Source organism: Schistocerca americana, chromosome X, assembly GCF_021461395.2.
Source record: "Schistocerca americana isolate TAMUIC-IGC-003095 chromosome X, iqSchAmer2.1, whole genome shotgun sequence".
Taxonomy (NCBI): Eukaryota; Metazoa; Arthropoda; class Insecta; order Orthoptera; family Acrididae; genus Schistocerca; species Schistocerca americana.
Window position 1 is genome coordinate 667,966,703 of NC_060130.1, and position 19,987 is coordinate 667,986,689.

General features: G+C 38.4%; 1 protein-coding gene across 2 annotated transcripts in view; it reads left to right on the plus strand.

Annotated features, from left to right (window-relative positions):
- LOC124555092 (segment polarity protein dishevelled homolog DVL-3) overlaps positions 1-17,069 on the plus strand; it is a 126,097-nt gene extending 109,028 nt beyond the window's left edge. The window contains exons 12-15 of one of the 2 annotated variants that reach the window (XM_047128887.1): positions 3,366-3,533; positions 4,381-4,611; positions 10,971-11,276; positions 16,546-17,069. In XM_047128887.1, coding sequence (XP_046984843.1) covers positions 3,366-3,533; positions 4,381-4,611; positions 10,971-11,276; positions 16,546-16,556 — 716 coding nt within the window. In that variant the 3' untranslated portion in view covers positions 16,557-17,069. Of the gene's footprint in view, positions 1-3,365; positions 3,534-4,380; positions 4,612-10,970; positions 14,706-16,545 lie in introns of those variants that run through there. The other variant, XM_047128886.1, reaches the window with a different exon arrangement.
- Positions 17,070-19,987: the final 2,918 nt, after the last annotated feature.

Here is a 19,987-nt window from a genome sequence, read left to right on the forward strand (position 1 = left end):
TAGGAGCTGTCTGTATGCAAAGTAAAAGTTGCAAAGTACTCCAATCTTGATATGCTTTTAAAACGGGTAGTCTTTTTGCAAAGTGGGACCTATATAATGAGCGGATGATAAACTAATTCAGGAGAAAGCTAAGTTAGCAAGGCAGTGCCTTGGTAATAATTTCATAATAAACTTACGATCATCCAGCAACTTCACTGTATATTAAACAGACTGTGTGGGTTAGGTTGTAAAGTACCTGATCCGCGAGTCTGAGTTTACATATCTGATCCACATAACACACAGTTTATTTCACTTATTTCAAATTTGAATATAAAATTAAGGATATGTTACATGTAATTTGTTTTTATATGAACTTTTTCTAGAAAGTTTTTCTCTTAATTCTGTTCTCTGTGGGTTACACATGTCTCTAACTGATTTTGGAATTTTTCTGTGTTGGATTTGTTTTATTTATAGTGAAGGGTGTATTAAACTACACAAAGACTGATCTTCAAGTGCATTTCCCAGACTATATCTTCTTATGCTGACATTACTGGTGATAATTTCACTTCTTCTTGTAACTGCTAGAAATGAACAACTGGACATTGTCTAGGTATTTGACACATTACCTGTATCCTGGTTTTGACAGCTTAAAAATGGAGGGTTGTTCAATTAGCTTCACTGTTGTCACAGTGTTGTCTCTCTTTGGTAATCTCTCTCTACAGATGTTACCAATATTGGTGCTCCATCTCAAGGCTCCAACAGCTTCATGTTGTATGCAATATTTCAGCTTGACTGGTGACCTGTGGCCAGAAAATATATAGGAAGTGCTGTTTTTGAAAGATTGTGTTCATACATATGGTGCGATTATAGTTCCTCAAATTAATCACAGATGTGTTAGTGCTTTATATCCCCAGACTACAGCTGTACATTTCATCAGTCTAATGACTGTCATGTTTGTGAACCTCGTCACCCAGTCAGTCAGTGTCCTTTGCCTATTCAGTATTACTAGGGGCATTCAAATTAAACCTGGTCACTAGTGTAAAGTAACGGTAACGATTTTATTAACTCAAAAATGTAATTGTACACTATACACATTCTCAAAAAAAACTGCGAAAACTGTTGGCACATTTATCCCAATGTGACACTAGCCAGTCGATTCCATCCTTGACGAAGCTAGTAGGCTGCCGTCGGATCCAGGCCTGGACCCAGTCACACACTTCATCATCCATTGTGAATCGATGTCCGTGAATAGCTTGTTTTAGAGGCCCAAACACATGAAAGTCACTCGGTGAAATGTCAGGTCTGTACAGTGGATGCTCCAGCAGTTTCCCACTAAAACTGCTGCACTGTCATCTTCACCGCATTGGCCGTGTGTGGGCGGGCATTATCATGCAGGAGGATAATGCCATTGCTCAACATGCCTTGGTGTTTCGACTTGATTGCTTGTCTAAGGTTCTGTAAACTGGCTTGATAACGCTGGGCATTGATGGTGGTTCACCTTTCCAGGAACTTGACAAGCAGTGGGTCCTTGTGGTCAAAAAAGGAGTACATCATGACCTTCCCAGAACTGGTGTGCACAGCCTTTGATTTCTTTGCGGGTGGTGAAGTTGCATGTTACCACTGCTTGCTTGGACACTTGCTTTCCGGTTCAAAATTGGGACACTGTGTTTCGTCACCTGCGACAGAATCCGACAGAAAGCTGTATTCCTCCTCCTGATAATGTTGCAGATGACTCAAATACAGCGCAATTAGAGTATTGCACTGCTCGGCGGTCAGTTGGTGGGAAACCCACTGCCCACAGATTTTTCAAAACTTCAAGTGTTGATGCATTATGGTGTGGGTGTGCACACGCTAATACCTAGTAGCCGATGGATCTCATCCATGGTGATTCTGTGGTTGTCAAAGACTAAAGCATTCACTTCCACAACCATTTCGTATGTGATGACACGATGCATCTCTCCAAGACCATCATCGTCTTCCAGTGACTCTCGCCCCTCAAGGAATCGTTTGCGACATTCCACAACACTTGAAGGAATCGGACTGTACTCACCATACACAGCCTTCATCCGTCGATACATTTCAAGGCATCCAACTCCCTCCGCCACCAAAAATCGAATCACTCCTCGTTGTTCCTGCTTACGCGCCTGCACGTTCGATATTGGACGATAACTTGTGTGACTACCTGCACTTCGGCGTGTAGCCACAGTGGTGCCACCTTACGTGTAAGTCAGAGGTAGATGCTCTGACCAGGTTTCATTTGAATGAACCTCATAGATAAATTCATATGGTGTGGGATGTGCCATCATAACTGAATTAGAGATGGATTTTTTGGGGGGGGGGGGGGAGGGGGGGCAGTGGTCTTTTGAGGGAGAGGAAGGTGGACTCCCAATCATCACTAAGAATGGAATGTCACATTCTGGCATAACATCAGCTCTTGTACTGGCTGTCTATGTGACACAGTTGCTCATAGGGATGTCAAGATACACGATATTAATGTATGTGTTCACATTCAGGCCATAAGTGCCCAACACAGGAGACACTCAATCTGAAGCTGAGGAGACACTGTGGTTTTCAGATGACATGTCAAGAGTGCACCACAAATACCTCAATTTGGGGAAAACTCTCACTGCCAGAGTCGTCTGCTGGGCCCTAAAGGGTCAGCAATAGGTTGGCATTGACTATCATGATCAAATGGAACACCGATTAACATAGTCACAAGAACATTGCCACTGGGTGCTCAAAGTATGAAAATTGTGTGTGTGTGTGTGTGTGTGTGTGTGTGTGTGTGTGTGTGTGTGTGTGTGTTGCCTAATTGCAGTCCTATTGAACACATCTGGTATGTCATTGAGTGAGATGTGCAAGGTTAAGGCAACTGTGTGTTTGAAACTCACAAGATATCACAATGATTCACTGATGCTCCAGCAGCAAGGTAATGTATTTGCTTACACATTGGTTGCTCTGATGTCAAAAAATTGCATGAAGCAGACTTTTATATTAGTGCCCTACTCACTCTATTCCTCACGTTTGTACCATTTCACCGTTTTTAGTAGCCTAACTATAAGAAACAGGCTGTGTGGAAGCAAATTCTGCCAAACGAAACCTCATATGTGGTGTGAATGAATATGAAGCAAAATTGGAAACAATTTTTTGAAAGAAGATATAATGTCCCATTACACCAAATTCCTTGAACTCAATGGGGATTATTTTCCAGTTGCTGTAGTGACATTTACAAACAGCTCCTAAAATAGACAGATTTAATTAGAAAGTTTTTCAGGATTCATGAGAGAAACAATTATTGGAATTGTGAATTTGGTGTTCATTTGTATGTTGTCATAATCAATAAAATCTGTTTACTGCAAATGTAAGGAAAACATTTTTTGTTTCAGGTTGTGACGTCGTTGATTGGCTTCATAGTCATGTAGAGGGTTTCATTGATAGACGAGATGCTCGTAAATATGCATCTCAAATGCTCAAAGCTGGATACATAAGGCATACTGTTAACAAGATTACGTTTTCAGAACAATGTTACTATGTTTTTGGTGATGTCTGTACAGGTTGGTATTCCTGATAGTCTTGAAATTTAGTTAACCACCACTTCTCCATCAACATTATTTTGTTGTTGTTCTCATGAGTTATGTGAAAATTAATGTTTATTGTGCAATACATGTGAGTAAGTAGCTTTTACCTTCATGTCACGAAAGATCAAATTTTACTTCGAGAATATAATTCATGTGCTGCATACATTTCTCCTTACCATTTGAGATAATACATAGGATAAAGACTTAAGTTTAATGTGGAATTTAGATTTGCCATGTCATTATTAATCATATTTGTACACCTTTAATGTGTGGTATCATAAGATTAATTTTCACCTTGAAATATTTGCGACTTTGTGCATCATCTCTCACTTTACCACACACTGGCTATTCACAGTCAACCACTTACAACATATCAAAATATTTGACTCCCCAAATCTATTTTTCTCACAGTACTACAATGTTGCTCATGTAGAAGCCTTAAAACATTTATTATATTGAGCATTTAATAAATAAATTTTCACAAAGTCTTACACTTGAGTAGTTTGTGTTCCTCTTTCATAGTTTGGTTGTAAAAATTAAAGAACAACAGATTTTCCTGCTGAATGTAACACTTACCTGTGAAAGCCTTCTCTTGTATTTTCGTGTCATATTAGTGCTATCACCATGAAATTGGTGTAGAGCTCCGGTGAGAAACAGCAAAAGTCATGTGGCAATGGAAGTAGAGCATCAAAAATGTAGACAGTAGATTACTGAATGTATTGACTCACATCTGCAGTATGATTGCCCCCAGATCTCATTGTATATGATTTAATTAATTTGTGCCTTATAAGTAATCGTAATTATTCTTTCCTGCTTCCAACAGCCATGTCGTCATTGAAAATACATGAAGACTGCGTATCTTTGGACCATGATACTGTTGGTCCACTTCCACCTCCAAATACAATGCCTGCTTCATGGGGTGGCTCCCATATGCCTTATTCGGGTACTTACCTCCCGCACACTGCCTCTGGATATGCACCTATGCCATTCAACTATACCAATGAACCATCTGTGTATGGATACACGAGAGAAGACAGTGTACACAGTGGCTCAGGTAAGACCAAATTAGTTTTATCTCTAGTACAAAACAAGTGTATACAAGACCATTGGCACAAATTTGGTTCCTAAGAAAATAGGGTATGTACAACAGTTGCTTTTTAGATTATGTACTAAACTAAATTCACAGCCCAATAGTGAGAACAATAATCTCTCTCTCTCTCTCTCTCTCTCTCTCTCTCTCTCTCTCTCTCTCTCATGTAATTCAGTGACGAGTGACGTGAATTTCAGATAATCAGCTGGTTGTATATACTGAATACTGGTTATTATTATGTGTGCATAGTTAAAGCTCACTACTCGCATGGATAGATTAATAGCAAGTGTGGTAAGAGGACTGTGTGTGTGTGTGTGTGTGGGGGGGGGGGGGGGGGGGTTGTATTTTTATGTTCCTGTTAGTCATCTGCACATGTACATGTGTATGCTATAGTACAGTTATATGCACTATATAGCTGTAACAAGTGTTGACTGAGGAAAATTGTGTTGTGGTTAAATGACACTTGCATTCAGGACAAGTGGGGTTCAGATTTCCATCCAAGCAGCCAGATTTATCATTTGTAATTACCTTAAATTTCTTCAGGTAAATTCTGGAATGTTTCATGTTAAAAGAACAGAGCCAATAATCTTCACCGACCTTGTCCGTGCCCTGCATTGAGTTAATCTCTAATTACTTCTACATAAGTGGAACATTAAATCATCATTAAGAAACTGTCTTATAATCAACCAGGAATGCATATTTTATACATTGTAATGAGGGATGCTCATTATGCTACCTAAGAGAAGAAATTATTTCGTCGTTGTAGGTTTAATACTTGCCATAACCAGCTTAATTTTCTGAAATCCACTAAGGAGACAAAATACCTCATGGCATGATTGTGCGTTCATTTACAGAACTATGTGAGGAATGTTGTCTTATCAGAATGTGGCTGCAGACATTAATTAATAGGGACTCCTAGTAGCAATGTATTTTTAATCTTTCTCACATTTTGTGGTTTGCAACAAAGGCAAAAAAAATTTCTCCTTGCACGTCTGAATCAGCTTCAGACTTCTTGAGTCATCTTGATGGAAATATCAGTGATTTCTTTTGTTGAATTATGCCATTTTTCTGTGTATTCCATTAAAACACTGAAATAAGGTATGTTGTCCCTAAGTAAGTCGAATGTAGCCCTCAAACTTCTGAATGCATACGCTACTGGCCTGCCAGTTTCACTTTCATCTACTTCTCCACATTCACAGTGCAGTGTGTAGAGCATTTACCTTGTCTTTGGTGGACCCTAACGTATCCTGAATCTTACGGGTACTGTAAAAAATGGGCTGAACACCATCTCAGCATAGATGCTCTCCTGTTTAGTTACTGGAATCCGTCACATAAAGTAAGCACACTGCTGGCTGCTATTTATCTGCATCCTAGCTGCCTTCTGGCTCTGCTTATCAGTGTGAGTTATAACCATTCATCAAAAAAGTTGTTCACAACATTTTAAGTTCAGATTTTATATTGTATCACTTGGGCGCAATGTGCATTTAGTCAGCGAGCTGATGGCTGAATTCTGTGCTGTGTAGTAGTTTGATTCAGCATGTTAATAATAACTTTGTTTGTGTGTGTGTGTGTGTGTGTGTGTGTGTGTGTGTGTGTGTGTGTGTTGGCTTCAGGTGTACTCTATGCCCTGGATGTGCCTTACTTCCACATCTATGAATGGAATAGCATCCTGTTTCTCTGCCTCAAGCACAAAAAGGAATCTTCTTGTGCAGGCTGTTCATATAGTCCTGTGTAGCTCTGACTTGCCATGTGACGACTGTGTTATCTACGTATCTAAACCAGCAGTGTAAGTGTAACGGAGAAAAATTAAGTTTCATTGCTTCAAAGGCCTCCATGAATGCATCAGCTGCTAATGGGGATGATAGATAACCCATTGCTATGCTGTCTGTATACTCATGTTTCCTCTGACATTTGTAGTAATTTGTTGACATAGCTGAACCAGGTTGCAATTGTCTGGTGGGATAGGCTCCTGTAGGATGCAGAGTTTCGTCTGCTGGCATATAGGTAAAGAGGAACTTTACATCATTGCTAACTGTCAGATCTGTTAGTAAAATTCTCTCCCCATTATGTGTTCTGTAACATACATAAAGTTCTTCATGTAACAATCTGTTATGCCAACAAGATTTTGTAATTTCAAGGCTTCCTTTGCCAAGTTGTACATAAGTGAGTTGATGTCATTTAGTGTTGGTCTTACAATGGTGGCCTTCACGTATTCTTGTACTCCATAAGTTTTAGGTTGAATTGTAGTTTTGGGCACAAATCTTTGGCTGTGTCGGTATTAATTCTCAAGTCTTTGATGAAGATCTACATCATTGGAACTATCTTGGTCTTGAAGTCTGCCTTAGTTCTTTGTAAATGGGTTCATTTAACAAGCCTTTTTCATCTTGTCTTGGTATTGTGTGCTGTTCAGAATGCCTTTATCTGCTTGCAGTATCACAATTTCCTTGTTCACGTACGTTCTGTGAAGATGTTCCTTTTCTCACAGCTAAGGTTGTGCTTTGGTGGTGTGCCAAATGGTAAAATCTGTACAGTTTCCTGTCTACACTCCTCTGCTTCAATCGCAGATGTGTGGTGGAGTGCTGCTTCATTTCTTCGGTAGTGAAGTGAAGTGGGTAGTGAAGTCTAATTCTCTTGCCCGTGTTTCCATGGCCGAGTTGCTAAAGGAATAAAAGGAAAGATTTACCACTGTTCTAGAAGTATCCAGTTGGGGTTTATGAGGGTAGGCTGAAAAGTAACGCACTTCGCTTGAGGAAACTGGCTTAAAGGACTGATAAACACACCAGGTGGTAGGTAACTTTGTCATCTGTATGCATGCACAGTTTGAATGTGTTGTGTTCATCCAGTGTACTTAGAGTATCGTAAGTATGGAAATGTGTTAAAGTGCTATGTCTATTCAGAGTTAAACAGCATTATGTTAGTCAATATTTAACTGTTGCAAAAGTTACTCCTAGTTAGTCATCTTCAGTTAAATGGTGTTCATGGCGACAGTGCCATTGATGTATGTACTGTAAATCAGTGGGTAATGAAATTTTGTGGTTGCCTTGGAAAAGGCATAATTGTTATTGAAATGTGCAGTGTACGTCCTATTGTTACCACAGGCGATAAACATTGAAAATGTGTTGATGATTTGATTCAAAATGACTGGTGAATCACTCAGTATCACAAACCATATTACAATAGCCAAGGAATGTTTCGACTTCATTGTTGAACAATTAGGATTCCATGAAATCTGGGTACAATGGGTGCCACACTGTCTCAAAGACAGAAACAACTGTTGTCAATTGTAATGCTCCGAGCAACTTATGTAGGACTACCATGATGAAGCACAAGACTCTCCTATTTTTAAATATTGTGACGGGGGACAAGTCATGGGTCCAAAATTGTGACCCAGAAGAAAAAAGACTGGGCGCTTCTTCTCAGGCAAAGAAGTTCAAAATACAGCTGTCCACAAAAAATTCTTTCACTGTGTTTTGGGATGCTCGCTTATTTTATGTGACTGATTATCTGGTACGAAGGGCACTGGAAAATTCTTCTCAGTACATTGAGACTCTAAAACACCTCTGACATAGAGTTTGTCATGGTAAGAGGCAGCCTGGCACCCTTAATCTTGCAACATGAAAACACTCATCCACACAACTCGCATCCAACTGGAGGGGCTCTGCGAAACACGAAGTTTGAACCAGTTCCACACCCTCCCAAATCCCCCGATGTTGCACCTTGTGATTTTCTCTCCCTCTCTCCTCCCTCCCTCTCTCCTCCCTCCCTCCCTCTCTCCTCCCTCCCTCCCTCTCTCCTCCCTCCCTCCCTCTCTCCTCCCTCCCTCCCTCTCTCCTCCCTCCCTCCCTCTCTCCTCCCTCCCTCCCTCTCTCCTCCCTCCCTCCCTCTCTCCTCTCTCCCTCCCTCTCTCCTCCCTCCCCCCTCCCTCCCTCTCTCCTCCCTCCCTCCCTCTCTCCTCCCTCCCTCCCTCTCTCCTCCCTCCCTCCCTCTCTCCTCGCTCCTCCCCCCTCGCTCCTCGCTCCTCCCCCCTCGCTCCTCGCTCCTCCCCCCTCGCTCCTCGCTCCTCCCCCCTCGCTCCTCGCTCCTCCCCCCTCGCTCCTCGCTCCTCCCCCCTCGCTCCTCGCTCCTCCCTCCTCGCTCCTCGCTCCTCCCCCCCTCGCTCCTCGCTCCTCCCCCCTCGCTCCTCGCTCCTCCCCCCTCGCTCCTCGCTCCTCCCCCCCTCGCTCCTCCCCCCTCGCTCCTCCCCCCTCCCCCCTCGCTCCTCCCCCCTCGCTCCTCCCCCCCTCGCTCCTCCCCCCTCGCTCCTCCCCCCTCGCTCCTCCCCCCTCGCTCCTCCCCCCTCGCTCCTCCCCCCTCGCTCCTCCCCCCTCGCTCCTCCCCCCTCGCTCCTCCCCCCTCGCTCCTCCCCCCTCGCTCCTCCCCCCTCGCTCCTCCCCCCTCGCTCCTCGCTCCTCGCTCCTCCCCCCTCGCTCCTCCCCTATCTGGCCATAGATTTAAATATTTTCTGTGTGCTATTCAATTGAATGGTGGTGGGATGGTTTCTTTAAAGAGGATGCAAATGGTTTCCTACTGGATTCTTTGTGGTTGAGTATAATGGTCTTGATGTGATGTTAAAGTTTCAAAAATATTTCAGTAGTTGCTGGTCAGAACTTCATATTCACATTTCGGTTTCTGAAGATAACTGCAGTTACGATGGTGTAACTGATTATATGGTAACATGTTCCATTAAGTTGTTAAGGAACTTGGCAAAATATTGATATACAGTTTGATATGTGAAGGAACATTAGTATAGTTATGCTCCATTAAAGTTACAAAACCATGGGCAAATGGAAACTGGCTTTTTTTCTAATTTAGTTTTTAGTTTTTGTGGTTCTACTTTTCTTAGGCTTAATTTTGACTCCAATAAAGGTGGTTTAGTGGCGGCCACAGCTAATCAAAATACTACAGATAAAATCTCAATTTTTCTGTTATTACCTCAGTGTAAAACTCATTCTGTTGATACTAAGCTGTTGTCCATGCAGAAGTCATTAAGTCTTTTCACCAACACTCAGCTTTACTGAATACTAAATGTTACAGAATTTACAGAAACAATTAATAGAGAGAGAGAGAGAGAGAGAGAGAGAGAGAGAGAGAGAGATTCCCCAGTTCCTTCAGTACATATAAAGAGCTTTAAAAAAAATAAAAATTGTGTACGCACATTCTTCTTTTTGCCTCCCAACACTTCAGTCCTGAGTCAGATGAAACTAGCACGAATATGTCCAAATTAGTTTTTTGCCAACATTTGTCTGTGTTTTTGAATCTGTTGGGTGAAAACAAATAATGAAGCTATTTCTGGCCAGTTACAATTATCTCTCGTGACTTTTATTGTGTGAAGCAGTATTAACTTAAATTACATGAAACTTTAAACCTTTGTTAGCATTTCTGTTAAAATTAATGAGATGCACCGACCCGTTATTCTCGCTGCTGTTACCATATGAATCTGCACTCAGTGCATCTCCTGCTGAAAGCTGTAAAGAAAATACATTTGGTTTTACGTTTTCAGAGGTATCGGATGATTTGCCATATTCTTTTGAGTAAATTAAGAAAAGGATGTAACATCCTGTTGGTTACGAAGTCATTAGAAGCAGGTAAACTGAGCAAAGGATTTACAGCTTTTTACGTAAGAGCAGTATTTTGGTCATTAACATTGTATTCTTTACTTGTCCTGATAGTCCTAATATTTTTTATTCAATGAATTTCATATTACTTAACATGTAACAGTAGTTCTGTGTGTCAAATGTAACCCCAAAATTTACTTAAACATTGTTTCTTCAGTTGATGTGTTATTCTTAATGATGATCTTCAGATGGTACAGTTTCAAAATCTCCAGAATGATTGTGAGAATCTATCAAATACTTCACGATAGAAATGGAGGAGAAAGATGACGACGATGATCTGAAAATTTTATTCATTTCCTCTCTGCTCTCTGTGTTACACTTATTAAGGATAAACTTAGAATCTTATCACTTGTTATACATGATCAAAATTACTATTACCCTCAATTGTGAAATTCAAAGTGTTTGCTATTTTTTCATAATCACAAACATCTGTTAACCGTTACTGCATTTATTGATGCCCGGTTTGGAAAAAAGATGAGATTCCTACTGTGTGCTCTGTGGAGGTGTATGCAACAGTGGGGTAATAGGAAAAAACTAACATAGACTGTCAATCCTTATTTTGGTGTGATCACTAACAAACCTTATTTCCTTATTATTAAAATGGCACAATATTTGTTACTTTTCACTGTTATTATAATAACCTTAGTAAATGCCATTCTATGTCCATAGGTGGTAGCAGCAACGATTCGGAAGCTGCATGCAAGGAAGGCAGTGGAGGTGAAGCAGCTGTAGGGGGAGGAGGAGGAGGAGGAGGAGGAGGTGGGGGAGGAGGCAGCAGTGGCGTCGGGGGAACTGGAAAGTCAGCGGGCAGCTCTGGCGGCAGCGAGGGCGAGGGCGGCGGTGGTAAAGGTCGTCGATCCGGAGGGTCTCGCTCACGTTCCAGTGGCTCAGAGCGCTCTGTGGCCACGGCTTCCACAGCAGGACCACCACCTTCCCAACATCGTCATCCCCTCCAGCACGCTCAGGACCTCTCTGGTAGTAGGCAGTCTTTTCGTATCGCTATGGGCAACCCTTGTGAATTCTTTGTGGACGTGATGTAGCTCATCCACAGTGTGCCTGCACATGATTAAGCTGCAGAATCCCCAAAACTGATGTCATTGGGTGGACTGAAATTATTCTTCTGTAATGTAGCACTATGTGCAAGAAAGAAATATTGCTGCATGTATGTGTACAAAGAGATGGGCAGTTACTGGTGGAATTATAGTACAGCTCAGTTATAATCTCGTCAATTCTGTTGTATATATTATAACATTGTGCCTGTCTTCGACTTATTTTCAGGCATGTATGTCTTTTTGTGGTTGATAGACAGTCGGTATAGCTTCAGGAAGTATAGCGAAACAGCTTTACTAACTTGTACATGAAGAACTGTGATTATATTTTATGAGTTTGTTGGCCAGATACTTTCGAAAGTAAGTGATTTCATGTGCGAGGTCATTTAAATTTTTTTCTGTCATAAACTGAGGGTATTTTGTATGCTTTTCTTTAGTATATTCTTGTCAGTTTGCATTAGGCAGATTCAGTGGAACAGTGATTGTTGTAATTGGAGATGATTTATGAAAACTTTGTGATAAAGTCGTACTTACTCCTCATTTTTATAGGGGACAGACCTTGCATATTTTGATTAGACATTTGTTGTTCATCCATCCGTTCATTGTTTCACACTTACCATACATTTGTAGGTGTGTGCCATCGGATAAATTTGCATTTTACATTGAAAGTAATTTTTTTTTTAAAGTCGGTGTACTAAGACTTCATTTGATGACTTTGAAATCATTTCAAGTTGTGTGGTTGTGTGTGTGTGTGTGTGTGTGTGTGTGTGTGTGTGTGTGTGTGTGTGTGTTTTCTACCATGTTACTTAAAGTGGCAGTTTGATTTGGTACATTCCATCTTTCAAGAAGTTGGTTATTTTTTTCTGAAATAGGCCTACTGAGTTGCACCTCATACAACAACTACTGAAGAAGTTATTACTTCAGTATGTAGCAGTTTTCTACACAATATATGTGTACTCTGTCTCATTTTAAGTCATTTTAATGAGAGTCTCCTGGAACTAAATTTTTTATCATCAATTTTCCACGACAGAATTTTGTTCTTGTGTGTGTATCATCATAGAGTGTAATTTATTTTTCATATCATCAGCCCTTTGTTGGGCTGTGTATGAGGGATTCAAGATAATGTGAACAATTGCCAGAAACCATAATACTTCAGCCTTTTTTGGAAATTGTGTATTATTTATCTACACATTTCCTCATCTTGTTACCCATCTGTAGTTCACAGGACAGATTCACAGACAGATGTTGTAGTTGAACTTAATATTGTGAGATTTCCATCACAATGAACACGAGTCAGAAATGTTTATTAACTTAACAATAAAATCAGAACTTTTCACTGTTTTGGAACCCTTTATGTGTGCTTTGCTTGGACTTCTGTGTCATTATCATACCATTTGGCTTCTTCTGAGAGCTGCATTTCCCTTTTTTATGCTTGGAACTTCATACTACAGTGGTTATTGTCATGTATCTGTCAGTTTGTTTTGTACTGTTGTTATCAAATTTTGAAGGTGTCATTGGGGACAGAAATTGTTTCCTGAACTTTGATCATTCCATTTTTCACAGGTGGGAAAAGACTAAATTCTAAATAATTTTTTTAAAAAAGTGTGTAATTTGAGTCAGTTTTCAGAATAGAGATTTTTGTCATTTTTACTTATTTGATTTGTGACATTGTTGTATTGTAATATGTACTTACGATGTATTTAATTTTGATACTGCCAGTGTATTGTGTTAACCTAATGGATGCAATGAAATCACTTATGAAATCTGTCTTATCAACAATAGAAAGACTTTCTTATGAAGTGGCAGTCTTGTACAGAGAAGAGTGTTCTTTGATCTTCACTCTCTGAATATTTTCTGAACATAAAATTTTTCTTCTACATTGCGTAATTTAATGCATGTGAATTAGTTGCCTTTGAACTATGGGTTACTTTTCCTTGCTGTTACCGTATCTCTTGGTTTTAGTCAGAAAAGAAACAAGGTATCCTATTTTTCCCATTAAAATCATGTACAGCCTGACAAATCTTGTTTAGGATAAGAAAGAAAAAGTGTTGTTGCTATTGTAGTGTTTGTTCAGTTTCTTCTTTTGTAATGTCAATAATTGACAGCATTTTCTTTCTGTCATCAAATTTTTCATCTTGGTTACGTTTCTTTGTGAAAAGTTGAGTGACTTAAAATGAATTGTCATGATTTTTCAGACTCCAAAATTTGATCCATCCCAATAAGTAGCTGTAGACAACAGTTTCAGCATGATGATTTACTTATAATGTCTTAACCTTTGACCATAAGTACAAAATGCACTTACCATAATACAGCACTTAAGATGTTGTTGTACTTACATTTACATTTTATTTCATGAAGTACCATCATGAAATTTTGTTGAGTACTTAAGACTTCCTTGTATTTCATATACATTATAAGTATCACCTTCTTCAAGGTGTCATTGGAATCTACTGTGAAGGGCAGAAATTTGTAGAATTCTTCATAACAGCTATGAACACTTTTGAAATCTGATACTTAATATGCAGTTGTGATAAAAGGATGATGATATTTCGCAGAAAGAGAGGTGCAGCTAATTTTTTGCCGTTTGTACATGATGATGTAAGATTTGAGGAGATATCTGGCAGCAAGGGATAAAACGTGAAGTGTAATATCAGTTACTGTGATAATAAAACATGTAGATTATTTCATAACAGTGGCATATTTGAAACATTAAAATTTGACTGCACAGAGCATGTGTAAAAATTGTTTTAACATTTATATTTTTACATTCAAATTTGAGCACGCTTCTTGTAATATCATCATGCAGGATAACATGAATGGTATAACATGGAGTTCATAACAACATTTCACAATCACTTAAATTCTACTTTGTGATGAATTAATACAGCATAAACTTTGTTATTAAAAAGGTAATTTTTGGATGATGATGACGATGATGAATAGTAGATGCCACAACCATTAAGTTTGAGGTGTTCCAGTGCTATGTTTTTGCTTTAATCAACTGTTTGTGTCCTGTTCATGCATGTATAGATACCCATATAAAGTCTGTTATGAATGTTCCTTTGAAGTTCATGGGAGCTATTTGAGTTTTCATGTTCTTCTACATAATGTCTACAGAAGCACAATTGTCAAAATCTCTTGAATCATAAAGAGATGATGTGGTAAATGTACCACCTAAATAATCATATGTTGCATTAAGAAATGCTCGTCAGACTTTTTAATGTAACTAAAAGGTTCAGGACTGTGAGTGATTTTTAGTTAGAGCTATTTGACTGTCTTCTCAGGAGCAGATTTCCTGAAACAGCTGGGACAAAAATGATGATACACTGATGTAAATAAAGTCATAATACATAAATTTGCTTTTGTTTCTTTTTATTTTACATTGGCCTGACATCAATAATGAGAAATACATTTCATCATACCGAAATTGTGCATGCCTGCTTCCTCATCCTTTTGCCTGGTCCTCATTTATAATTGACACCAACAACAAAATTGTTTTCTTTGACTCAGTGTTAAATTGTTTTGGATTTGCTGTATAATTCAACTTGCCAACTCACTAGGAGGCAGCTTAACCGTGTGAGTACTAACAGACCATATTTCATTACTCACTTTACCACAGCCTCTCCAACTGGTGAAATGAATTTTCTTCATGGGTGTGAAATTTTCACAAACTGATTTCCTGAAATGATCTGTCATTGTGCATAGTCGGCACACAGTTTGGGTCTTCCCTTGTATACATTTACTTTTACAACTTTGATCAACATTATTAATAGTTATGATAGTTTTGTTGATACTGATGTTTGTGTGCTGGGAATATAGAAATTTTCTTTGTCAGTTAAACAGAGGAGATAGCATTCAAGTCATGCTAAGGAACTTGTACACAATCAGATAAGTTGCGGGCAATGTAAATACCTGCTGTGAAGTCATAAAGTGATCATACTTGTTCAGTGAGTGTGCAATAGCATGTGAGTAAACACTAAAATAGTAATAATATCATCATATAAACATCACACGTTACTGAAAAATTTGTTGCAAAATTTCTGTTTAAAGTCATTATGTTAAATGAATAATGTTGAGCTCAACAGGGAACAACAAGAGTCAGGTCTTCTGAGGCTAGTTCTGTAGACAAGCAGAGCTTACTCAAAGCCAAAAAAAAAAAAAAAAAAAAAAAAAAAAAACTGAGGCAGTGCCTATAATTACATCAAACAAAAAGCATGATGTTTTGGAGTGTGAAAAAATTGTAGAAAACTGGCAGAGAGAACATGAAGGAACTATTGAACAGTTCTGGAATTTAATTTTGTTATCAAATGCAGTGCCTTTTTCCCCAGAATGTATTCTTCATCTCTTACAACCCATAGTTGTTGATGAAATAGTCATCTCAGTTACATCATTATAACCTTTGTTCTGATTTTCTCTTTCTCTGCCATCTCCATGTAAATAAATTTTACTTCAAAAAGCTCTGTACGTCTCATAAGCATTTTGTTGGCAGTGTCCAACTGTGAGTATGAGCTTTACCAGGTGAGTGAGTGGTGGTCCTAACTCACATTCTTTGCATCATGTTTGTGTTCTGTGTTAATCAGTTTTTTTTTGTTTAGGTCTCATGTTGCTGTGTAGCTGGGTACCCTGACTTGCATTAAAATTGTGTCATGTTTAATCCAAATATGTAATGCACACACACCCCTCATCCTTTTAAATGAGTCGTACAGTATATTATATTTGGCTAATTATTCATTTCTATGTTTTTTTTACCATTCTCAGTAGTCTGTTACTTGCTTCCCAAGACACATGTATGCATGCAACTTGTGCACTTGCAAATGTTCTTAAAAAACCACACACACACACACACACACACACACACACACACACACACACACACACACACACACTTTGATAGCTATAAATTATTTACTAGTGATCATTTTTTGTCTGGGTTAGGTGTATTCATGAATTTTCCCTGTCTCAGATATTTAAAATACTTTGGGTATGTACTTGCTTGGAAGTGTGATGTACTGCCACATTCACTGTCTAAAGAATAGACAAAGAAGACAAAACATAAAGAAATATACATTATTGACTCCATACTTAACCGTTACCACTGCGGATTTAATAAGATTGCTATAGTCTTATAGTAATTTCTCCTGCTCAGCATGGGACTGTAAAAATCCTAGAATCTTAAATTGCTGAACCTTTTTCAGGTGGACGATGACACCATTCCCAAGAGTAAAAATTCCAGAATTTGTTGTGGGCTTTGGGTTGAGAAGATATGTGAAACGCACAAGATGGTGCAAATTTTGTGGGGCTAGTGAAATGTGGTGAAACTAATATCTTAGTGACAACTGTGAGTCATCTCAACAGTGTGATAGGGACAGGAGAGTGCAGGTCAGATTAAAGTTTTTCCATGTTTTGTATAAAACTACAGAAGAGTACAATCATCCTTTCAAAGTGGAAAATGAAATTTCAGGTGCCCACTGCTCATCGAGAACAGTTACTGAATTTTGTACAAAATTACATGACTTAAATAGAAAACAATGTCATGACAGTGTCTTCTAATAAGTTAATGTAATAAGTGTAATGTTTCATGTATAACTGTAAGAGCTATTGATGTGATATTGTCATGAAGCAGTTTATAGTGTTGGCGTCATTTTCTAGTCCATTTATTCTAAACATGTTGCATTTACACTTATATTTGGTAGACCTTCTGATGTGATGTTTTTGCAGTTTCCAGGACAGTTACTTACAAGAATTTGCTATGCAGCATTTCTAATTTATTTTATGCCAAATATGTGATTTTCTTTGACTACATTGATATTTAAGGTGGTGTTCAAACAAACTTTTTTTTGCATAGACTTAGAAATAATGCTTTTTTGAGCATTTAGTGACATGACCTGAGTTTTAATGAGCCTGTGCAATATGAAAACATTTGTTGGTGCAAATGGTATTTTATGCTGTACTCGTTTTTCTATAAAATTACTGAATTTATCATTAAAACATTTTAAAAATTGTTTAAAATGAGGTAGGTGCTCAAGACGTACTTACCTATGTTTATCTTCTGATAATTAGCCTTTGATAGGTGTGCAGTTAAACTCAGGTTGAAAGATCACTTCCATGTTATAACCACATTCTGTAAAGTGCTTATTTTACTTTAGTCAATAGGAAACATTTTGTAGTTTGTGATGGTTACTATATTGTACCCCCCCCCCCCGGTGACAAGTTAAACATTTGATGAAAACATGACATTGCTTCGGGCTTGAGAACTGTGAAAGTAATTCAGTAGATTTTCACAATTTTTTGTGGGGCATTGCATAAATTCTGCAGCTTCTGTTTGCTAATACCTGTCTGTTAAGAATTGGCATGTACCCCCAAAAAAGTCATCTTGTAAGCAGTTCAGTACTCTGTAACAGAAATTTTCGTTTCTTTTGAGTTTAGTGATTTGTAGCTCCATATGTGCAAACTTAACGTACATTGTAGAGTGAGTAGGCAAAACAAGTCAGTTTGTTGGTACTGAACATCATGGAATTTAAATAATGTCCCCCCCCCCCCCCCCGCCCTTTTCCCTGAGTTCATACCCTCATGATTGCAAGTTCAAAGAAAATATTTTGTACATGTCTGTGTGCAAAATCTATGTGAGAGGTATCACTAATGCTGCATCTCTCAACAAGATACGGATTAAGATGGTATTTTAAATGTAATATGCAGACAAAGTTGATGATTGCATCATTACTGGACTGATGTAGCACAGAGAATATATTAGGAGTATGGTTCTTCAGAAAAATATACGACGAAGAGACAATGCCGTGAAAATACATGTTGTGCATGGGTGTTTTGTGCATGTGGACTACATATTGTTTGAAATTCTGCATGTCTTTCGAATGTGCATGTTGTCGCATGTCTTGCCAATTTGTAAAGTTTCGTGGCAATTTTAGCCAAGTCATTGGTTCTTCAGAGTTTAGTGGAAATGAATAGATTGCTGAGGGAAAGACACACAAGTGAAATCTAATAATAATAATAATTATTATTATTATTATTAATTTTATTATTGGTATACAAATTTCTAAATGATAAATGTAACAGCGGTATTAGTACTTAGGCAGGTACAGTAATTGGAGATCATATTCTATAAGACAACAACAACTTAAATCACTCATGCCCTTTTTGTGATGCACTCACCATAAATTATTATTTAATTTGGTATAACTGCCAATAAACAGTACTTAATTTTGTGTTGCAGGAGTTGAACATAGTAAATACCTAACAATGATATATTGCTTCGTCAGCACGCTCAGGTGTGTGTCTGTCTGTGTGTGGGTGGGTGGCGAGAGGGGGGAGGGGAGAGAGAGAGAGAGAGAGAGAGAGAGAGAGAGAGAGAGAGAGAGCACACACACACACACACACACACACACACACACACACACTTACTTACTTCTGCATGCATTGAGGGAAATATTTTATCATGTTGGGAATGTAGGCTGCTTGCTGTAGCATTTCTGGGATAAGACAAACGTGGTTAGCATGCATAATGTTGTGATACTGACATTCATTTCTTGCCATGAAATTGCTGTGTGTAATTGCATCAAAGTTAATGCTTTCCATTGTTAAATGTGCCTTATGATACAGATGTGAACAAGGAATTAACAAAAGATAATTTATACGTAACTTACTCGGATGTACTGTAGGCACATCTGACTTGTAATATCAAAACATTCAGATCACCAACGTCAGATTTAGTGTGGTACATTCCGTGAGCTTAGTGTGAAACATGAGTTCATTCATCTCAAGCCAAGATAATACAGCAACATTTAAAATCTACAGTGGCTGATTTTTTTTAATTATAGGTTTGTGTATATGCTTGAGTTAATTAACCAGGTAAATTTGTTATAGTGGTGACTTGGTTTAATAACAGCTTGTGATGAGTGTGCATTATCATAAGAAAATATGGTGCCTTATTTTGAAACTGTTTACAATTTCAACAGTACATGTTTGTAATGGACAGTGACTGTTTTGTCTTCTAGTCAGTCATTTGGCATTTACCAGCTTCCCTGTACTGTTCAGATATGAAATAAGATCACACCTGTGGAACAGTTAGGTAAACTGTAACTAACACTGTTAATTGTTTCCATACTTTTTATAGAATTTTCTATCTGTGCAAGTTAAATTGTGCAAGATAAGTTTTATTAGTCTTGCAATTTGCCAACATAAGCAAACCACACTTAGTTTATAAATAATGCCTGTGTGCAACAATAAAACGCAAAATAACCAGTACACAAGTAAATAAAATGAACCATGGATCACACTGTAAATTAAACCGATTTGCAACAAAACAATATAAGTGTTCTTGGGAAGAATGGCTTCAGAAAGAATTTCTCATACTGGTAGCTGTTACAGGTACTTAGTGAAGTGTTTTTATAAAATGAATTCCTTAACTATTTTGGTTTGTACAGTTAACACACTGGTATGTCATCCCAAATTTTCTCAGTGACATCATCTCCTACTGATTCAGCTAAGTATTTGTTAGATCTGTATTCTGACACACACTTTTCATTCAAACCAATAACCCTGGAATATTACAATATGACCTTATAAATGTACACTCCAACAGCTTCATTGGAAAGTTTCAAAAATATTACCACTCACAGACTT